The following is a 16044-nucleotide window of genomic DNA, read 5'->3' on the forward strand; positions in this document are numbered from 1 at the left end:
ATCTTTCTTCTATCATTGACAGTCCCTCTAGGTTGTGGGCTGCTTGCCTGTGTTCCTGAGAAGCATCTACGGTACCAGTCTATAGAGTGTGTTTTCTTTAGTGAATTACCGGTATGTTTACCGGTAATAAACTTGCACTGTTTTATGTATATGTTTGATTACATACAGCCTTGTGACAGTTTTCCTGCATGTCATAAGCATTTGAATATAAATTAAAATGTTAAAATCAAATCTGATATTGTTTTACCTTTTATTTGGTGTGTGGAAGGTGTGCGGAAGAGGGGGTAGTCTTATACGGCGAGTATATAACAAACTCTGTATTTTGAGTGGAAATGTTAGGGGGTCGTCTTATACGCCGGCAAATACGGTAGTTGCATAAGCTAATGCAAATTAATCACTTTGGTGAGAAATCATTTATTACCAAATTTTCTCCAAATCAAATACAACAAAAAGCACTTACTAGAAGTCATTCCTGGTTGTGGTTGCCCCATGTTAGGCCCTGGATTCATGGAAACTGGCACCATGCCTGCAGCATTTGGTAGCATGTTTTGTTTCTGTAGTCTAGTCCTTCGTTTTTCTTCTAGTTCTTTCTGGATTTTATAGATCTTCTCAGCTAGCAGGTGGTAGTATTCCGCCTTTTTAAATTTTGGAAATAAAATGGAAATGAGGAAAAAAGAACTACCATTTGGTAACAGAAAAAATGAACTAAGAAGAGATTTCAGCTTCACGTAAGTAGGCAGAAACCAAAAGTGGGAAGAACCTAATCTACTTTCTTGGATCATTCCAAACATGAGCTCATTTTGGAATGATCATGTGAAAAGCAGCTTCACTATGAATCTATAAACTAAGTATGACTTCTCAAAGTCGGTTTACAAAGTATGTGCTGGCAATTTACAGCACATGCAAAGATTATGCTACAAATTTTAAGAAGTGCCAATTTAGAGACGGAAGTTCAAATGATTCAGAGAAACTGCAATACTACTTGACTAAGCAGCTGATTCACCATATTCTAGTGAAAATAGCACAGAGCTGGAAACAGCTCAACCACTTTCTAAGTTGACAGAAGGACAACCCAGATAAAGTGCCACATGAGTGGACTGTATTAATAAGAGGAAAAATGTAAAAGTCTTGATGATGTACACTTTAAGAAAATTACTTTGTTATCTTGACACAGTGAGAATAAGACAGGACAGCTAAAGGTATCTTCTGAAGTACATATTACAAAGAGGAATAAACTAAGCAACCAGAACAGGGCCATTTCTGACTTTATATAGAAAAAAATAGGTGCTCACTCGATTATTTGCAGATTCATACATGTCCCCTTCCACTTTCCGGGCATATGCAACTAGGTTTTCCATCCGTCTGTCTTTTAAAGCAGCAGGATCCGGAGTAGGAAATATGGCTTGAACACTAAGAATAGAGAATCCTAACACTGTTATATCACAAAGGCTTTTTGAACTCATCATAGAAATATACTAGTACAGTACTTTAAATTTTTTCATTTTTGTACAATGTACACATTGAATTAAATTTAAAAGTGAGGGGTGAGCCTGGTGGGTGTGGCTCAGTGGGTGAGCATCAACCTATGAATTAGGAGGTCATGGTTTGATTCCCTGTCAGACACATGCTAGGCTCGATCAGTGTGGGGCGTGCTGGAGGCAGCCAAACAATGATTCTCTCTCATTACTAATGTTTCTCTCTCTCTCCCCACTTCCTCTCTGAAACCAATAAAACATTTAAAAATAAATAAAGGGAAGATGTGGAATGTGCTCTAATATAAAATACTGACCAAGATGAAATTGTCCTTTTGTGGTAAACAAAAGGTTTTCCTGATCTGAATAAAGAAATGACTCCATAAAAATACTCTCTGGCCCCTCTCTATGACTATCATTTGTAACAAACAATTATACTGTACAATTTGCATAAAGGAAGTAAGGAAACCTGACCTTTGGTACAGTATCAATTAGCAACAGCCTTCAGATCCTTCTACTTTCCTAAATTTATTCAGCTTAGTAAATAAAACCTAATCATCACTATGAAATCTTAAAATATAAAAAACTTGAAGTGGAGGGGGCAGAAATGCATCATAATTCTGCTAAAAGTCTCTTACTCTCTGGTCATTTCCTACAAAATGCTTGGCACTAGTATTCCTATAAACTGACCAATGTGATTTCAAGCCACTAATTTTATCATTTGGCTATCTCATGTTCAGTTTAATAGTACTTGAAGAGCCAGAAGAGGAAGAAATATGTGGAAGTTTAGATGAATACTTGAGTTAGTAAAAAAAAATAACATCAAGTCAGATGATCAACCCCAAATAATTAACCCTGTTCATTAAATAAAAATGTGGATGGAATGAACAAAATACCTCTATTAAGTGAAGAAAAGAGACAAAGACTTTTATCCAAAAATAAAAATGCTGTGTGCTGAAGTGTAAGTTCTGTAATCAGAGAGGTCCAGGCTCTATCTTTTTGATACTGGGTGCATTACATTTTCCCACTCTATCAGCCTTTCCCCTCTTTATTCTAACAATTACTCTTAAAATAAGACAGTGTTTGTGAGGCAGAGTGCCTGAAATATATAAACTTTTCAACAAATAGTGTGAACTATTCCACAAATTATTGATACACACACACACACACACACACACACACACTATTGGAGGATCAGAAAAACATCCTACTAGATTTAACTTCTCAACATAATAAAAGCTTTACCAGGAATAACAAAAAATTGTTGCCACATTCTAATGAGCTGAGACCTAGTTTTTCTTTTAAAATTATGAATTTTGTAAAAGCAGTAACGATAAAGTGAATAATTTTTAATTAATATATTTATTACTGTCACTAGGCAGAATAGTTAAAGTTGAGATACTAACAAAGACGATTAAAAACTTGAGAAGCAGAAACTAAGAAGCAAGAATGCCACAGGAGCAGAAGTATATTAGCAACAACAGCCAGGCTAGAGAAAAATCAGTAATATTCCTCTTGTGGTTAAGTGCCTGGCAGATTAGAAGCATACTGACATGGTAACTCTTTATGAATAAGACATGCCTACAATCTTACAGTTTGTGAACAAGATGATTTCGAAGATCCTGAGTAATATCTTCATGCCACTGTTTCCGAATTCCAGTACTGGATGGTTGAGCTGCTGTTGGCATAGGACCCAAGGAGGCCACACTGGCATTTTCACTCATCATTGGGCTTTAAAAAGGAGAAATAGTTTCAGTGAAGAGGATAGGAGCAAGATCTCATTTAAGTAGAGTGGAAAGTGATGGGTCTAATACACTGTGACAGGTCTATCTATTACATAAAGAAGTCAGGGTGGGGTGGGGTGGGGTTGGATGGTATGGGGAGACAGTGTAAATGTGTTTGTGCTTCTGTGACGGAAAGTGTTAACCCACAACATTTCATTGTGTGAAGGGGAGGAAGACATGTAACTCTTGTATTGTAAGACTATGTTGGCATTTTGACACAGATTATCCTAGGGAATTCGTTGGACAATGGACTAATTCTTAACAATGGGATAGAGCAAATTCATTTTTTAAGTAGCTGCACAGACTTGCAACTTCCTACAGGAAGTATATGGGAAGTTGTAGGTTACCCCAAATAATTAATACGATTTCAAATATGTTATAGAAAGCCTAAAAGTATGGTCTCAAATACCATATTTGTCTTTATACATTAAGAATATCTTCAAATCAAAGAAACTAAGAAAATCGTAAGAAATTCTAACATGTTTAGAAAACAACACAGACCACATCCAAAATAAAACTTACTTTTGAGAATTTATGGCTGAATGCAACATCGAGTCAGAAAGAAGATTTGATGTCTGAACGCCTACACCTCCATTTACTCCCATAGGACTAGCATCTAGGTTAAAACAAAAAAAAAAGATACAATATTTTAAATACCAGTAACAACAACAGCAGCAGCAGCAGCAGCAGCAAAACACCCACTGAGCAGGAAAAGTTATAAAAGTGTTGAAGAAATTATCACAAGAAATTTTTACACTGACTGTGACCTCCTGGTTCATAGGTCGACGGTCAACCACTGAGCAACACCAGCTGGGCACTAAAAAATCTTTACAGAATAAGTGAATTCAATAGGAACTAGAAGACTGAGAATGTGATTGTGGAAGTTTTACAGTAAAAATCTCTAATTTGGGGCTCCAGAGGGGATTCCTTCTTCGCCTCCCTGATACAGAATCTTGATAACCTGACATATAATAGAGATTCTGTATTTTTGTTTATTTAATCACTTACACGCCCATCCAGACTAGAAATGTTACAAAGTAAAGAACATGTCCCTATGGTATGTTTTTTCAGCACAAAGCACATCTGAATGAATGTTGCTTATTCAATTATCCAAATGCTCTTGTCAATCACAGGTACCTAAAATTTTTAACTGAGAATATTCTGGCATTACAGCCAGTTCTGCCACAGCGACACACTTGTAATATCAAGTTGTTATGGTGAATATAGCTTCCCCATGGAAGCATCAGTATGTTTACTTTGGTGTTTCATCCTCCCAGTACTACACACCTCAGATAAAGATGCTATGACACAGAATCATAAACATAAATACCTTCTCTAAAAATCCAACAGCTTGGAAGCATAAAATAGAGATATCTACTAAATAAATGAGATACAAACTTTTATTTATTTATTTTTAAAAATATATTTTATTGATTTCAGAGAGGAAGGGAAAGGGAGAGAGATAGAAACATCAATGACGAGAATCACTGATTGGCTGCCTCCCACACACCCCCTACTGAAAATCGAGCCTGCAACCTGGGCATGTGCCCTTGACTGGAATCGAACCCAGGACCCTTCAGTCCACAGGCTGACATTCTATCCACTGAGCCAAACTAGCTAGGGCAAGATACAAAGCTTTTAGAAGAGGGTGCAAAACTCGGGAAGTTTTTGATGGTATTAGTTCCAGAATTTCCATAAAGTAGATGAAAATTAGTTCATACCAAATGGAGTAATTAAAATATAAACTGTACATTCCATGACATTAGTGAACAAATGTTGGTCCAAATTAAAATTTAGGAGAAAATGTACTCAGAAAGGAGAAGTCACCAAAATACTACTTTGTTCCTTAAACCTGCAATGACTATTAAGAACCCAGAATATATATTATTTTTTAAATATTTTTATTGATTTTAAAAAGAGAGGAAGGAGGGAGACAGAGTAACCTCTATCAGCTGCCTCACACTGGGGATCAAGCGCACAACCTGAGCATGTGCTCTGACCAGGAACTGAACCATAACCTCCTGGTTCATAGTCTGACAGTGTTCGGGCAATAAAAATATATTTTAAAAAGTAAAGTAAAATAACAACAAAAGACAAAGAAACAAAAAACCTGGAAATCCAAATATCCATCTGTTAGAGATTTGTTTTATACAATGAAGCACTATGCAACCACTAAAAAGGACATACTGAGTACAAAAAATGAAAGATGGCAACTTTGTGTTAAATAAATTATCTTATAGAATAACACATGGGATTCTATTCTAGAAATTAAAGATACACATGCATAAAAGGATTTAGGAGGATATAAACCAGTAGCAGTTGCCTCTGGTATGTGGATTACAAGGCAACTATAATCTTTAAAAAAAAATTACTTCAAAAATTAAACATGTGACAAAAAAATTGAGAGTGGGAGAAACAGGTACATACACATATAGTAAATAATCTAAGGAGTTAATCCTATATATTACATGGCATTTACAGACACATCACCACATTTTTCACTAGTAGGACACAAACTTACTCATGTTGCTCATGGGCCGCATGCCTTGGGGAGACTGCCCCGATTGCTGATTCTGCTGGTTCTTTGCTTGTACCTGGGCCTGTGTCGGCATTTGATTTACTTGATAGGGTAGTCCAAGGGCTGCATAGGCTCTTTCTATAGAGCTGGGGTCAATCTGACTGACAGTACTCAGGCTGGGTGTAGACTGTTGACCCACACCTAGAGAACTAGTATTTCCAAGTCCAACTGGTGTTCCAGTCAGAATTGCTATAGAAAGAAAAAGAATTACAATATTAAAGATGGTTTTTTTAAAAAAAGGACTAACATGTTTAAATGACTTTTAAAACCATAAAATTATTGTTTTGTGAAACATCTCAGTACATGCATCTTTCCCCCATTATTTCCCTGGAAAAAAATTCTAGATGGAGAACTGACTAGTCAAAGGAGTTCATTGGCATGAAAAGGCTTTTGATCCAAAATACCCAAAATCCTTCCTGAAAGCTGTATTAATGTCCCAGCAACAGTGTAGAAGCCCTCAGAGCCATACCAACGCCAACACTAGGGAGCACTGCTTCTGCCGATGTGATGGGAGAGATGGTACTTCGTTTCTTACTTTATAGTGAACTTTTGGTATTTCCTCCCGCTAGTGAATTGTCTGTTTCCTAGTCTAAATTTTCTACTGGGCTACTTATATTTTCTTCATTAATTTATGAAGTTTAATTTCTTTTACACATTCTCTATATGTATCTCTGAATTTGTCTTTCAATCCTAAATGCTTAATGTTTTGTTTCTAGTGTGGAGATGTGGTAGCTGAACTTCTGTCTACTCTTGATTTGCCTTTTCTCTATGAAAAGCATATCATCGCTTCAGGTTTCTAAAAAAAATTCCATTTTTTCACTCTTTTTAAATAATTTCAAATTATCTAAATATTTAGATCATAGACATAGAGGAATGATTTGCCCAATGTTACAGCATCAATCTTTTACATTTTCATGAATTTAAAAATGGAACATAAATTCACCCATCATTTTTGTTTCAATGTTTTTATTGATTTTTAGAGAGGAAGGGTGAGAGATAGACAGAAACATCGATGAGAGACAAACATCATCGATCAGCTGCCTCCTGCACGTCCTCTTTTGGGGATTGAGCCTCAACCCAGGCATGGCCCTGACTGGTAATCAAAGGGTGACCTCTTGGTTCCTGGGTCAATGCTAACTACTGAGCCTCACCACACTGGCCAGGCCAGCCATCATTTTTCATAAAAAATACTAAGTTTCTGGATCTTATTTTTGGTAATAAACAGTTCAATTCTAACTTTATTAATATGAAGTTAATGAAAACTGAAAACAACTAGGCAGCTAAAGGAACTTCACATAATCAAATACTCTAAATCCCACCAAATTGTATGAAGAGAGTCTAGGAATAGTTTTGGTATAAAAGATTTAATTGCTTTCTATCTCTTTCCCCCTCTCCCTTCCTCTCTGAAATCAATATAGAAATATATTATAAAAAAAATAAAAGATTTAATTGCTTACACTGCTGATTTCTCTTATCCCCCGCATTTTTCAGGGGGAGACACACAGGACAGTCATGCCTCGTACAGTTCTTCCAGTGGGAGATGATTTGTCGAGAAGATGCACAGTGGGCCACTAAAAAAAAGAAAAATAACTTTTTTTCAAGTGCAGGTTACATCTTTACATTAGTATCAGCTAACTTATTGACTACTTAACAAGTGCCATAGATGTTATTAACTGATTTCATCTTTATAACAGTCCTACAGGGTAGCTATTAGTACTCACATTTCATAATTAAGCAAGCAGGCAAAAAAGTGGGCAATGTGCACAACATCAGAGAGTACCCCAAATGGGATTCAATCTCAAGCGGTCTCGCTCCATAGCCCATATTTAAAAAACACACTTTTTTAAAATCCTCACTCAAGGATATGTTTTTTTGAAAAATTAATTTTTAGAGAGAAGGGAAAGGCCCTGACCAGGAATCAAACTTGCAACCTTTGGTGTAGGGCAGTTGCTCGGCAAGGGCCAGGCCCCATATTTTTCACCATCAAGCTGTTCAGCGTACTTTATTCTATAAAAGTAGATTTCCAATGATTCCACAAATATATAAATTGTATTACGTCAGTTAGCAAACCCTCAATATTTTAGGTATACTATGCTGGGCAAATCAGAGTCAGTAAGTATCAACACAAAAAAGAAGTCCTTTAAAACTTTCTGCTCCTACCACATCCCTAGATACTCACTCACAAAATGATACTGTACTTTAGAATATCTTACTACATCGAGGAAGACATCAGTAAAGGAGCCTCAAAACAGTTGACCATTATTGTCTCTCTTCTCTCTGATATAAATATTAATAGCTGAGCACACAAACCCTCCGAGAACACTCACCTTGGCAGGACTTGCCCGACTGGCAATGTGTCATATGGTTGAGGACGTTTTTCATTGTGCGACAGTGGGGAAGATTGCACTGCCTCACCTCCCCGTTAGCCTGCTCCCGGCGCTGGCACTTGTGAGCGTGCAGGAGGAGAACAAGCTGCTGCTGGATGAGTTTGCGCTTCTCCGGATCAGCTGTGTGGGCTCCAGAGCCCATCCCTTGGGCTACTGGAGTCACAAGGCCTGGCTGCTGGACCTGAGGGGCCTGCTGTTGGCCCTAAGGGAGAAAACCATAAAGATACACTTAGTGTTCGGTGTTACAATGTGCTATCTCTTTAATAAATAGAAACCTGGACATTTTCAATTAAAACCTTTAAGGACAGTCTACTATAAGCCAGACTCCATTTTTTGATACAGGAGATTCCAAAATAAATGACAGTCTACTATAAGCCAGACTCCATTTTTTGATACAGGAGATTCCAAAATAAATGACAGTCTACTATAAGCCAGACTCCATTTTTTGATACAGGAGATTCCAAAATAAATGACAGTCTACTATAAGCCAGACTCCATTTTTTGATACAGGAGATTCCAAAATAAATGGTCCTACCATTGAGAAGTTCAACTTAGTAAGAAAACAAAACACAGTATTACCAAATGACATAATCAAAGAATGTATAACATAGAGGGGAAGAAAGAGAAGGACATGGTAAACTCCAGGGGAACAGGGAAAAGCAAGGCATCTATAGTGAGGACATGTCCAAGTAAGGTTTTAAAGAACAAAGGAGCCCTAACCGGTTTGACTCAGTGGATAGAGCGTCGGCCTGCGGACTCAAGGGTCCCAGGTTCGAGTCCGGTCAAGGGCATGTAACTTGGTTGCGGGCACATCCCCAATGGGGGGTGTGCAGGAGGCAGCTGGTTGATGTTTCTCCCTCATCGATGTTTCTAACTCTGTATCCCTCCTTCCTCTCTGTAAAAAATCAATAAAATATATTAAAAAAAAAAAAAGAACGAAGTAGCTTCTTGAGAAGCATTTAGGCGGCTGAAAAATTAGCTTTTAAATATTCTGGAAGAAATTGGTGTGTGTTTTTCTCCCCAATAAAAAGGTAAACATTTCTGGGGACAGAGATGCCACGTTTTAGTCATCCTTTTATCGTCACTGCCTCACTTCCTAGAGTATCAAATATAGGCGGCATTCAATAAATACATGACACAAAGCAAAAAAAATTTTAAAAAATCTGAGTGAGAAAAAGTATTCCTATAGGACAATTTTTTTCCAAAAAGTGAATGTGGACAACTTGACACAGTTACAACTAGAAATAGTTTTACTTCAGAAAAAGAGCAGTGTTAAAAGTGTTAGAAATTTTTCTCATAAAAAAAAAAATCAATGTTTAAAACAACACATAACTTTAAGAGGGATGTTCCTTTTGTGTAGTAGTATTAGATTCAAATCAGCAGATATGTTCATTAGGAGTTGGAATCCTTTGCCAGCGATCCTTCCCAGGGAGAATGGTTCCGCTTTCCTATCCTACAGACATGCTCACAAGAGAAGCTTATAGCAAACCTCCAAAACTTTCACTAGAGCAACCCTACTTACTCCTATTTGGACCTGCACCCTTACTGTTCACAAGTGACAAAATACCATGAGAAGGAGGGTACAAGTCTCCTCAGTCACAGGGGTCAGTGATTGTAGTGTGTACATAGAAGGGATGAAAGAAAGTTTAACATAATTCTTTTGTTAAAATGCCAATTTGAAAACAAATTTGTAAAAGATTGCTACCCACCATGTTGGGCATTCCTCCACCAGGAACTGCTTTTTTGTCCATTGCAAATGGAGATAAGCTATTTGGCAGTACAGGCTTTGTCTGAATTTGGAGACCAAGGCCACTGGTTCCAATCTGTTGTCCAGAATTCTGAGTGTACGGTGAACCATAAGGATTAGGGTTGTTCATCATTCCCATCTAAGAACAAGAAACAGAAAAAAATTAAATCTTATTCCCCATCCTAATAGTAAAAGCCCAGTGACAGAATGGCAGAACGACCAGAATGACTGGTTGACCAGTCGCTATGACGCGCACTGACCACCAGGGGCAGCGCTGCTCGTCTAACAGGGATGAGCGGTTCGCAGGCCACGCAGCGCAGCCACCACTGCTGCCGGCTGCAGAGATAGCCCTGGAGGCTGATTCGTGGCCACCATGGGGCTGAGGCCTACTCCATTGCCTCTCAGTTCTACTGTCCCTGGGCCCGGCCCCAACCGGGTCCCCTGGATAGGTGAGTGCTCCAGTTCCACGGAACCACTCAGAGGGTGGGTCCATAGCTGCTCGGCTGACTGGGATGAGCGGCGCTCCCACAGTGGACCAATCCCCACAGTCCATGTCCCCCACCAGTTTACGAATCCCGTGCACTGGGCCTCTAGTATCAATAGAACATTAATAGACCCTTTTATTTGTCACTTCCTAAATAACAAAGAAAAATATAAAGGACACCCTCTGCATATATGAACACATTGTAGAAGTATGCTCAAGAAAATAACGATTAAGATTTAAGGTCCTAAGTTACAGTAAATTTACAGGGCTATCTTCTGTAAATATTTGAGATAAATGCACTTTAGAAAAACTTACAAACATTTTTATTTAGCTATACCTGCTAAGCAAGGTTTATCATTCATCTCCACTTTTAATGCATTAAATGCACTTTCATTTAATGTACAAACTATGGGGCTTAATGAATTCAACTCAGTAACTTGCCTAATCCCTAAATATATTAAGAGTTTAATATGTCAAAGCATTTGAATGTTTATTCCAGGCATTTTGTTTATATAAGGTAGAAGACTTATAGATCGGGGGATATGTCCTTTTTTATTTAGGAACATGATGGCAGAGCGATTTAAACTTTTTGAATCCAAATCCTTTATACAAAGCATGTAAACTTCAGAGTGCACACACTTCTTGCTCTCTTAAACCTAGCTTCTTTATTCATTAAATTACCTACTTGGTACTTAAAAGTAATTTGATTTTCTTTGCAGCCTTTATGTACTTTAAAAAGTAGCTGTCGCCCTGACCGGTTTGGCTCAGTGGATAGAGCATCGGCCTATGGACTGAAGGGTCCTGGGTTCGTTTCCAGTCAAGGGCATGTACCTTGGTTGCAGGCACATCTCCAGTAGGGGGTGTGCAGGAGGCAGGTGATCGATGTTTCTCTCTCATCGATGTTTCCAACTCTCTATCTCTCTCCCTTCCTCTCTGTAAAAAAAATCAATAAAATACATTAAAAAAAAAAAGTAGTTGTCTCTCCTCACCCCTCGCCACCCCCTCCCCAGGTTCTGTGTTTATGTAAGTCCACCTGGAGCCATCATACTGTATAATAATTACTTGAAACAGAGTATTAATTATTCAAAGAGCCAAATGTTTTGGTGATAATGCAAGCAACTTACAATTCTATTCTTCCATAGAAATTCCCACCATAAGCCAATCATTGCCTACTAGAAACATACAGCAAGCACTCAGTAGAAACTAAAGACACTACAGCTACTGTCCAATTAAAAGGAGTCATACCAGATTTTTATTCTCCTCAGTCAGATCCAATTCTATCAAAGGGTCCTTCAAATTCTACCTCTACACCACTACGCCCAAATCCTTCCCATATATCCATGCCCGCTGTCACTGCCTTAATTCAAATCCCTCATCGCAGCCTATGGAGGCTGTGTCCAGCAGGTTTTCTTGCCTTCTGTCCTCACTCAATTCGCAAGGGGGAAAAAATCACGGTATACCAGAGCCTTCATGGTGTGCATGAGGCCTGGCTATTTCTCCATGGTATCCTATAACTTGCAAATCTGAGGGCATCATGCTTCTTAAATCTCCAGTATTTGCCTTAAGCTTATCCTTTTCCCTAAAACTAGGCAGTGGCATATCTCCCTTTCCTATTTAACTCCTGAATTCTAACCTATAAAAGAAATAAAATAGTCAAGTTCACAAAGAGGCAGTCCAATTTTCACTTTTTTGGTTGTTTACTCAGTTGGTGCAACTATCACTAGGAAGCAGCTACGTATTCTACTCATCCAAAAGTTACCATCTATGTGAAGAATCTGCTTATTGTCCTAAACAGCTAAAGAGCTCTCTTTCTATCTTGATAAAAATGTTCATGACTTTATTTATAATACAAGTGACAAAATAACTTGTTAAAATGTATGCCTCTATTCCCAGAAAATGCACAAAAGGGAAAGAACCTTATTTTATCTTTATAGCACCACCACCATAACCTGATTGACAACAGAGCTTGTTAACTCAGGAAAACAAATTATAAAAGGCATAAAATAAATGGCATAAACCTCCGTAAATAAAATTCAGTTTTTAAAATCATATGCAATATCTATACTCTGCAAATTTATAAGAATATGACATATTTATCAGTTCAAAGAAAAAAATTTAAGTACATTCATATTTTCCAGATGAGATTGGAGCCTAGGAGTTAAGTAACTTGCCTAGTGCTCTAATGATGAAAGGGAAGTGGCATGGTTTGGGTGAAAGCATAAAAGAATGGGGCGGGGGGGGGGAGGGGAGAGGGGTAAGAGAGGGGTAAGAGATCAACCAAAGGACTTGTATGCATGCATATAAGCATAACCAATGGACACTGACAGCAGGGGATGAAGGCCTGTGCTAAGGGGCGGGAGCAGGCTGGGAGAGGTCAAAGGGGGTAAAAAGGAAACATATGTAATACTTTCAATAATAAAGAATTAAAAAAAAATGGGGCAGACTAATGGAAAAGCATCCAAAGTAAAAAACTTGCTGATTTGGTCTCCAATAATTGGAATTTCCTAAGTGCATCTGGCCAGTAAGATTATAAGGACAATCAGATACAGAAATATGCTTCAATGCAAGTTTAGGTTCCTTTTGGTAGTTTCAAATGTGGCTGCAAGTGCTGCTGCTGCTACATATGCTTTTAAAGTACTAATATTTATACTAATACTAGAGACCTGGTGCATGGATTCCCTCAGCCTGGCCTGCACCCTCTCACAATCCAGGACCCCCGCACCCCACCGCCTGGGATGTAGCAGTGAACCAAGCAGCCAGGGAGGAGCTCGAGTCAGGCTGCACCACTTGCTCACCCTGGCCTGCTGCACCTGCCGTGAGCAGGGCTTTTGGATGAGCGGAGGTACTCGCCCTCTGGAGAGCACACTGACCACCAGGGAGCAGCTCCTGTGTTGAGTGCCTGGCCCCTGGTGGTCAGTGTGCATCAAAGCAACTGGTTGACTGGTCGTTCTGTTGTAATGGTCACTTAGGCTTTTATATATAGACAGTTCCAATAATATGCACACCTACACCTGGGGGAGTTATATTTCGCTTAATTGTGTTTGCTATTAGCATGGAAATTTGTGCTCGACATAAAATGAAAGCCATTCTATCACAGAACCTGCATGACAGGCCATAAAACACCAACAGATAATAAGTTATGCATTTAAGTACCCATTATTTACATAAATAAAATGCAGAGGATTTATAAGCTGCCTTAATGTCTCTTGTTAGTAAGCATAATGTCTGTCTTTATTCAAATACTACATCCCAGCAGAATCTGGTCCTTCATATAGTCACTTTCTTGTCTGCCTATACTAACAGAGTTTCAATTAGTTCCTTGAATTGCTTGTTTCCTCAATCACAATGCATTACCTAGAAACTCCAAGTTTACTCTCTAGCAGACTGGTCTCAAATATACTGACTGCTAGTCAGTTGATAGTATTCATTCCCCACACGTTTGGTCACTCAGACCAACAGAATCAGGCTTTAGTTTTACAGTCTCCTTTAGAGTTCCTCAGTCCCTGTTAGAAAGTAACCCCAGACCAAACTACTCCCTCACCAAATATAATTGGAAGGGAATATACTGTATTTAATTTCTGCTACACTGTAATGATGTGCTCTTGTTCCCTTCTCTATAGTGAACATGATCAAGATGACCAACTACCCATTATCACCTACCTAGACCACAGCAATACAGATAACTACCTAAACTGAAAAGGCAAATGACCAGGAAATCACAAACAGTTCTAGGAAGCTAAAACAGAAAGGACATGCAGGGGGTTAGTTTTTCTTTCTTTTTTAAAAAATATATTTTATTGATTTTTTTTTACAGAGAGGAAGGGAGAGGGATAGACAGTTAGAAACATCGATGAGAGAGGAACATCGATCAGCTGCCTCCTGCACACTCCCTACTGGGTATGTGCCTGCAACCAAGGTACATGCCCTTGGCCGGAATCGAACCTGGGACCCTTCAGTCTGCAGCCCGATGCTCTATCCACTGAGCCAAATTGGTTAGGGCTATTTTTTTTTTCTTTAAAAATAATTTGAGCCCAGCCAGTATGGCTTAGTGGTTGAGTGTCACCTTAATCACAATAAGCTATTTCATAGACAGATTTATTTTGTATTTATTTCTACAAAAACTAAAAACTCCAGAATATTAATGAACACTTTTAAAATAATCCTTAGTTCCAAAGAAAGTAAACTTTCCTTCAAAAGTATGTATTAACACACTAAGTCTCTACTAGTAGCATCTTCCACATCCTCTAGTCCAGTGGTCAGCAAACTGAGGCTTGCGAGCCACATGCGGCTCTTCGGCCCCTGGAGTGTGGTTCTTCCACAAAATACCGACTTCTGCGCATGGGCCACAAAGTTTCAATCGCACTGTACGTGCGCGCCCGCACGTGGTATTTTGTGGAAGAGCCACACTCAAGGGGCCAAAGAGCCACATGTGGTTCACAAGCTGCAGTTTGCCGACCACTGCTCTAGTCAATTGCTGTTCATGTGGTACATCGATTTATTCTCCATTATAGCTGACAGCTGCCCTTCTAAAAGACTGTAGCTTAACCATATGATGTAGTTTTGATTTCTTTCCTACCCCATAAAAATGTTTTAAATCATCACGAATGGCAACTACAATAATACTGACCACTTGCTGCTACTCCTCCTCCTCCTCCTCCTCCTGCACTAGTAAGTGCTCACTATATACCACGCATAAAGAGCTTATTTTCTCAATTCATTTAGTACTTCAACAGTTCTGAGGTGGTTTACACCTCACTCTGACTATTCACATTCTACAGATGAGAAAACAGAGGCACGGCAGGCAAATTGCCTGATGTAACATAGCTATGTAAGTGGATGATCCATTTTTAACCCAGGTAGGGTAGAGTTCCATAGTCCACACCATTAATTATGATGTTTGTATTAGTTAACTTCATTTCTTCTTCATACACAAAGGACAGCTATTTAAAAAAATAATTTTCAAATTTCTTTTGTCACCAGCATTTTTTAGGAGGCAGATATAATATCTTGTGAAATGATTTAACCAAGAAGCTTCACAAAATGCAGCTAAATTTAGAGGAGGATGTGGGATAGCCCATATCCTTCAGGTAGTATGGTTCAAAATCTGGGCACTCATTTAAAACAAGGAAATATATGTATTCTTTTAATCCTCACCTGAGGATATTTTCTCCATTGATTTTGAGACAGAATGGAAAGTAGGGAGGGACGGAGGGAGGAAGGCAAAGATACACACACACACACACACACACACACACACACACAAACTAGAGGCCCGGTGCACAAATTCATGCAGCAGTGGGTCCCTCAGCCTGGCCTGTGAAATCAGGCTGAAACCGTCTCTCTGACATCCCGAGGGGTCCCGGATTGTGAGAGGGCACAGGCCTGGCCAAGGGATCACACTGGTGCAGGACTGAGGCCAGGGAGGGACACGGGAGGTTGGCCAGCTGGGGAGGGATTGCGGGAGGGCTCTAGGACATGTCCAGCGCATCTCACTCAGTCTCGCTCAGTCCCAATTGGTCAGACCCCAGCAGCAAGCTAACCTACTGGTTGGAGCGTCTGCCCCGTGGTGTTCAGTGCACATCATAGCAACTG

The 16044-nt window shown here is 39.0% G+C and overlaps 1 protein-coding gene across 1 annotated transcript in view; it reads right to left on the reverse strand.

Moving 5' to 3' along the window:
• Nucleotides 1-16044, reverse strand: part of EP300 (E1A binding protein p300) — a 71381-nt gene that overhangs the window by 34992 nt on the left and 20345 nt on the right. Inside the window, exons 3-10 of the mRNA XM_006775972.2 lie at nucleotides 9931-10107; nucleotides 8162-8423; nucleotides 7292-7405; nucleotides 5778-6023; nucleotides 3779-3872; nucleotides 3066-3203; nucleotides 1293-1410; nucleotides 461-635 (exon numbers count right to left, since the gene is read on the reverse strand). Of these exons, the coding sequence (XP_006776035.1) occupies nucleotides 461-635; nucleotides 1293-1410; nucleotides 3066-3203; nucleotides 3779-3872; nucleotides 5778-6023; nucleotides 7292-7405; nucleotides 8162-8423; nucleotides 9931-10107 (1324 nt within the window). The remainder of the gene's footprint in view (nucleotides 1-460; nucleotides 636-1292; nucleotides 1411-3065; nucleotides 3204-3778; nucleotides 3873-5777; nucleotides 6024-7291; nucleotides 7406-8161; nucleotides 8424-9930; nucleotides 10108-16044) is intronic.

The sequence above is a fragment of the Myotis davidii genome, unplaced genomic scaffold (assembly GCF_000327345.1).
Source record: "Myotis davidii unplaced genomic scaffold, ASM32734v1 scaffold428, whole genome shotgun sequence".
Taxonomy (NCBI): domain Eukaryota; kingdom Metazoa; phylum Chordata; class Mammalia; order Chiroptera; family Vespertilionidae; genus Myotis; species Myotis davidii.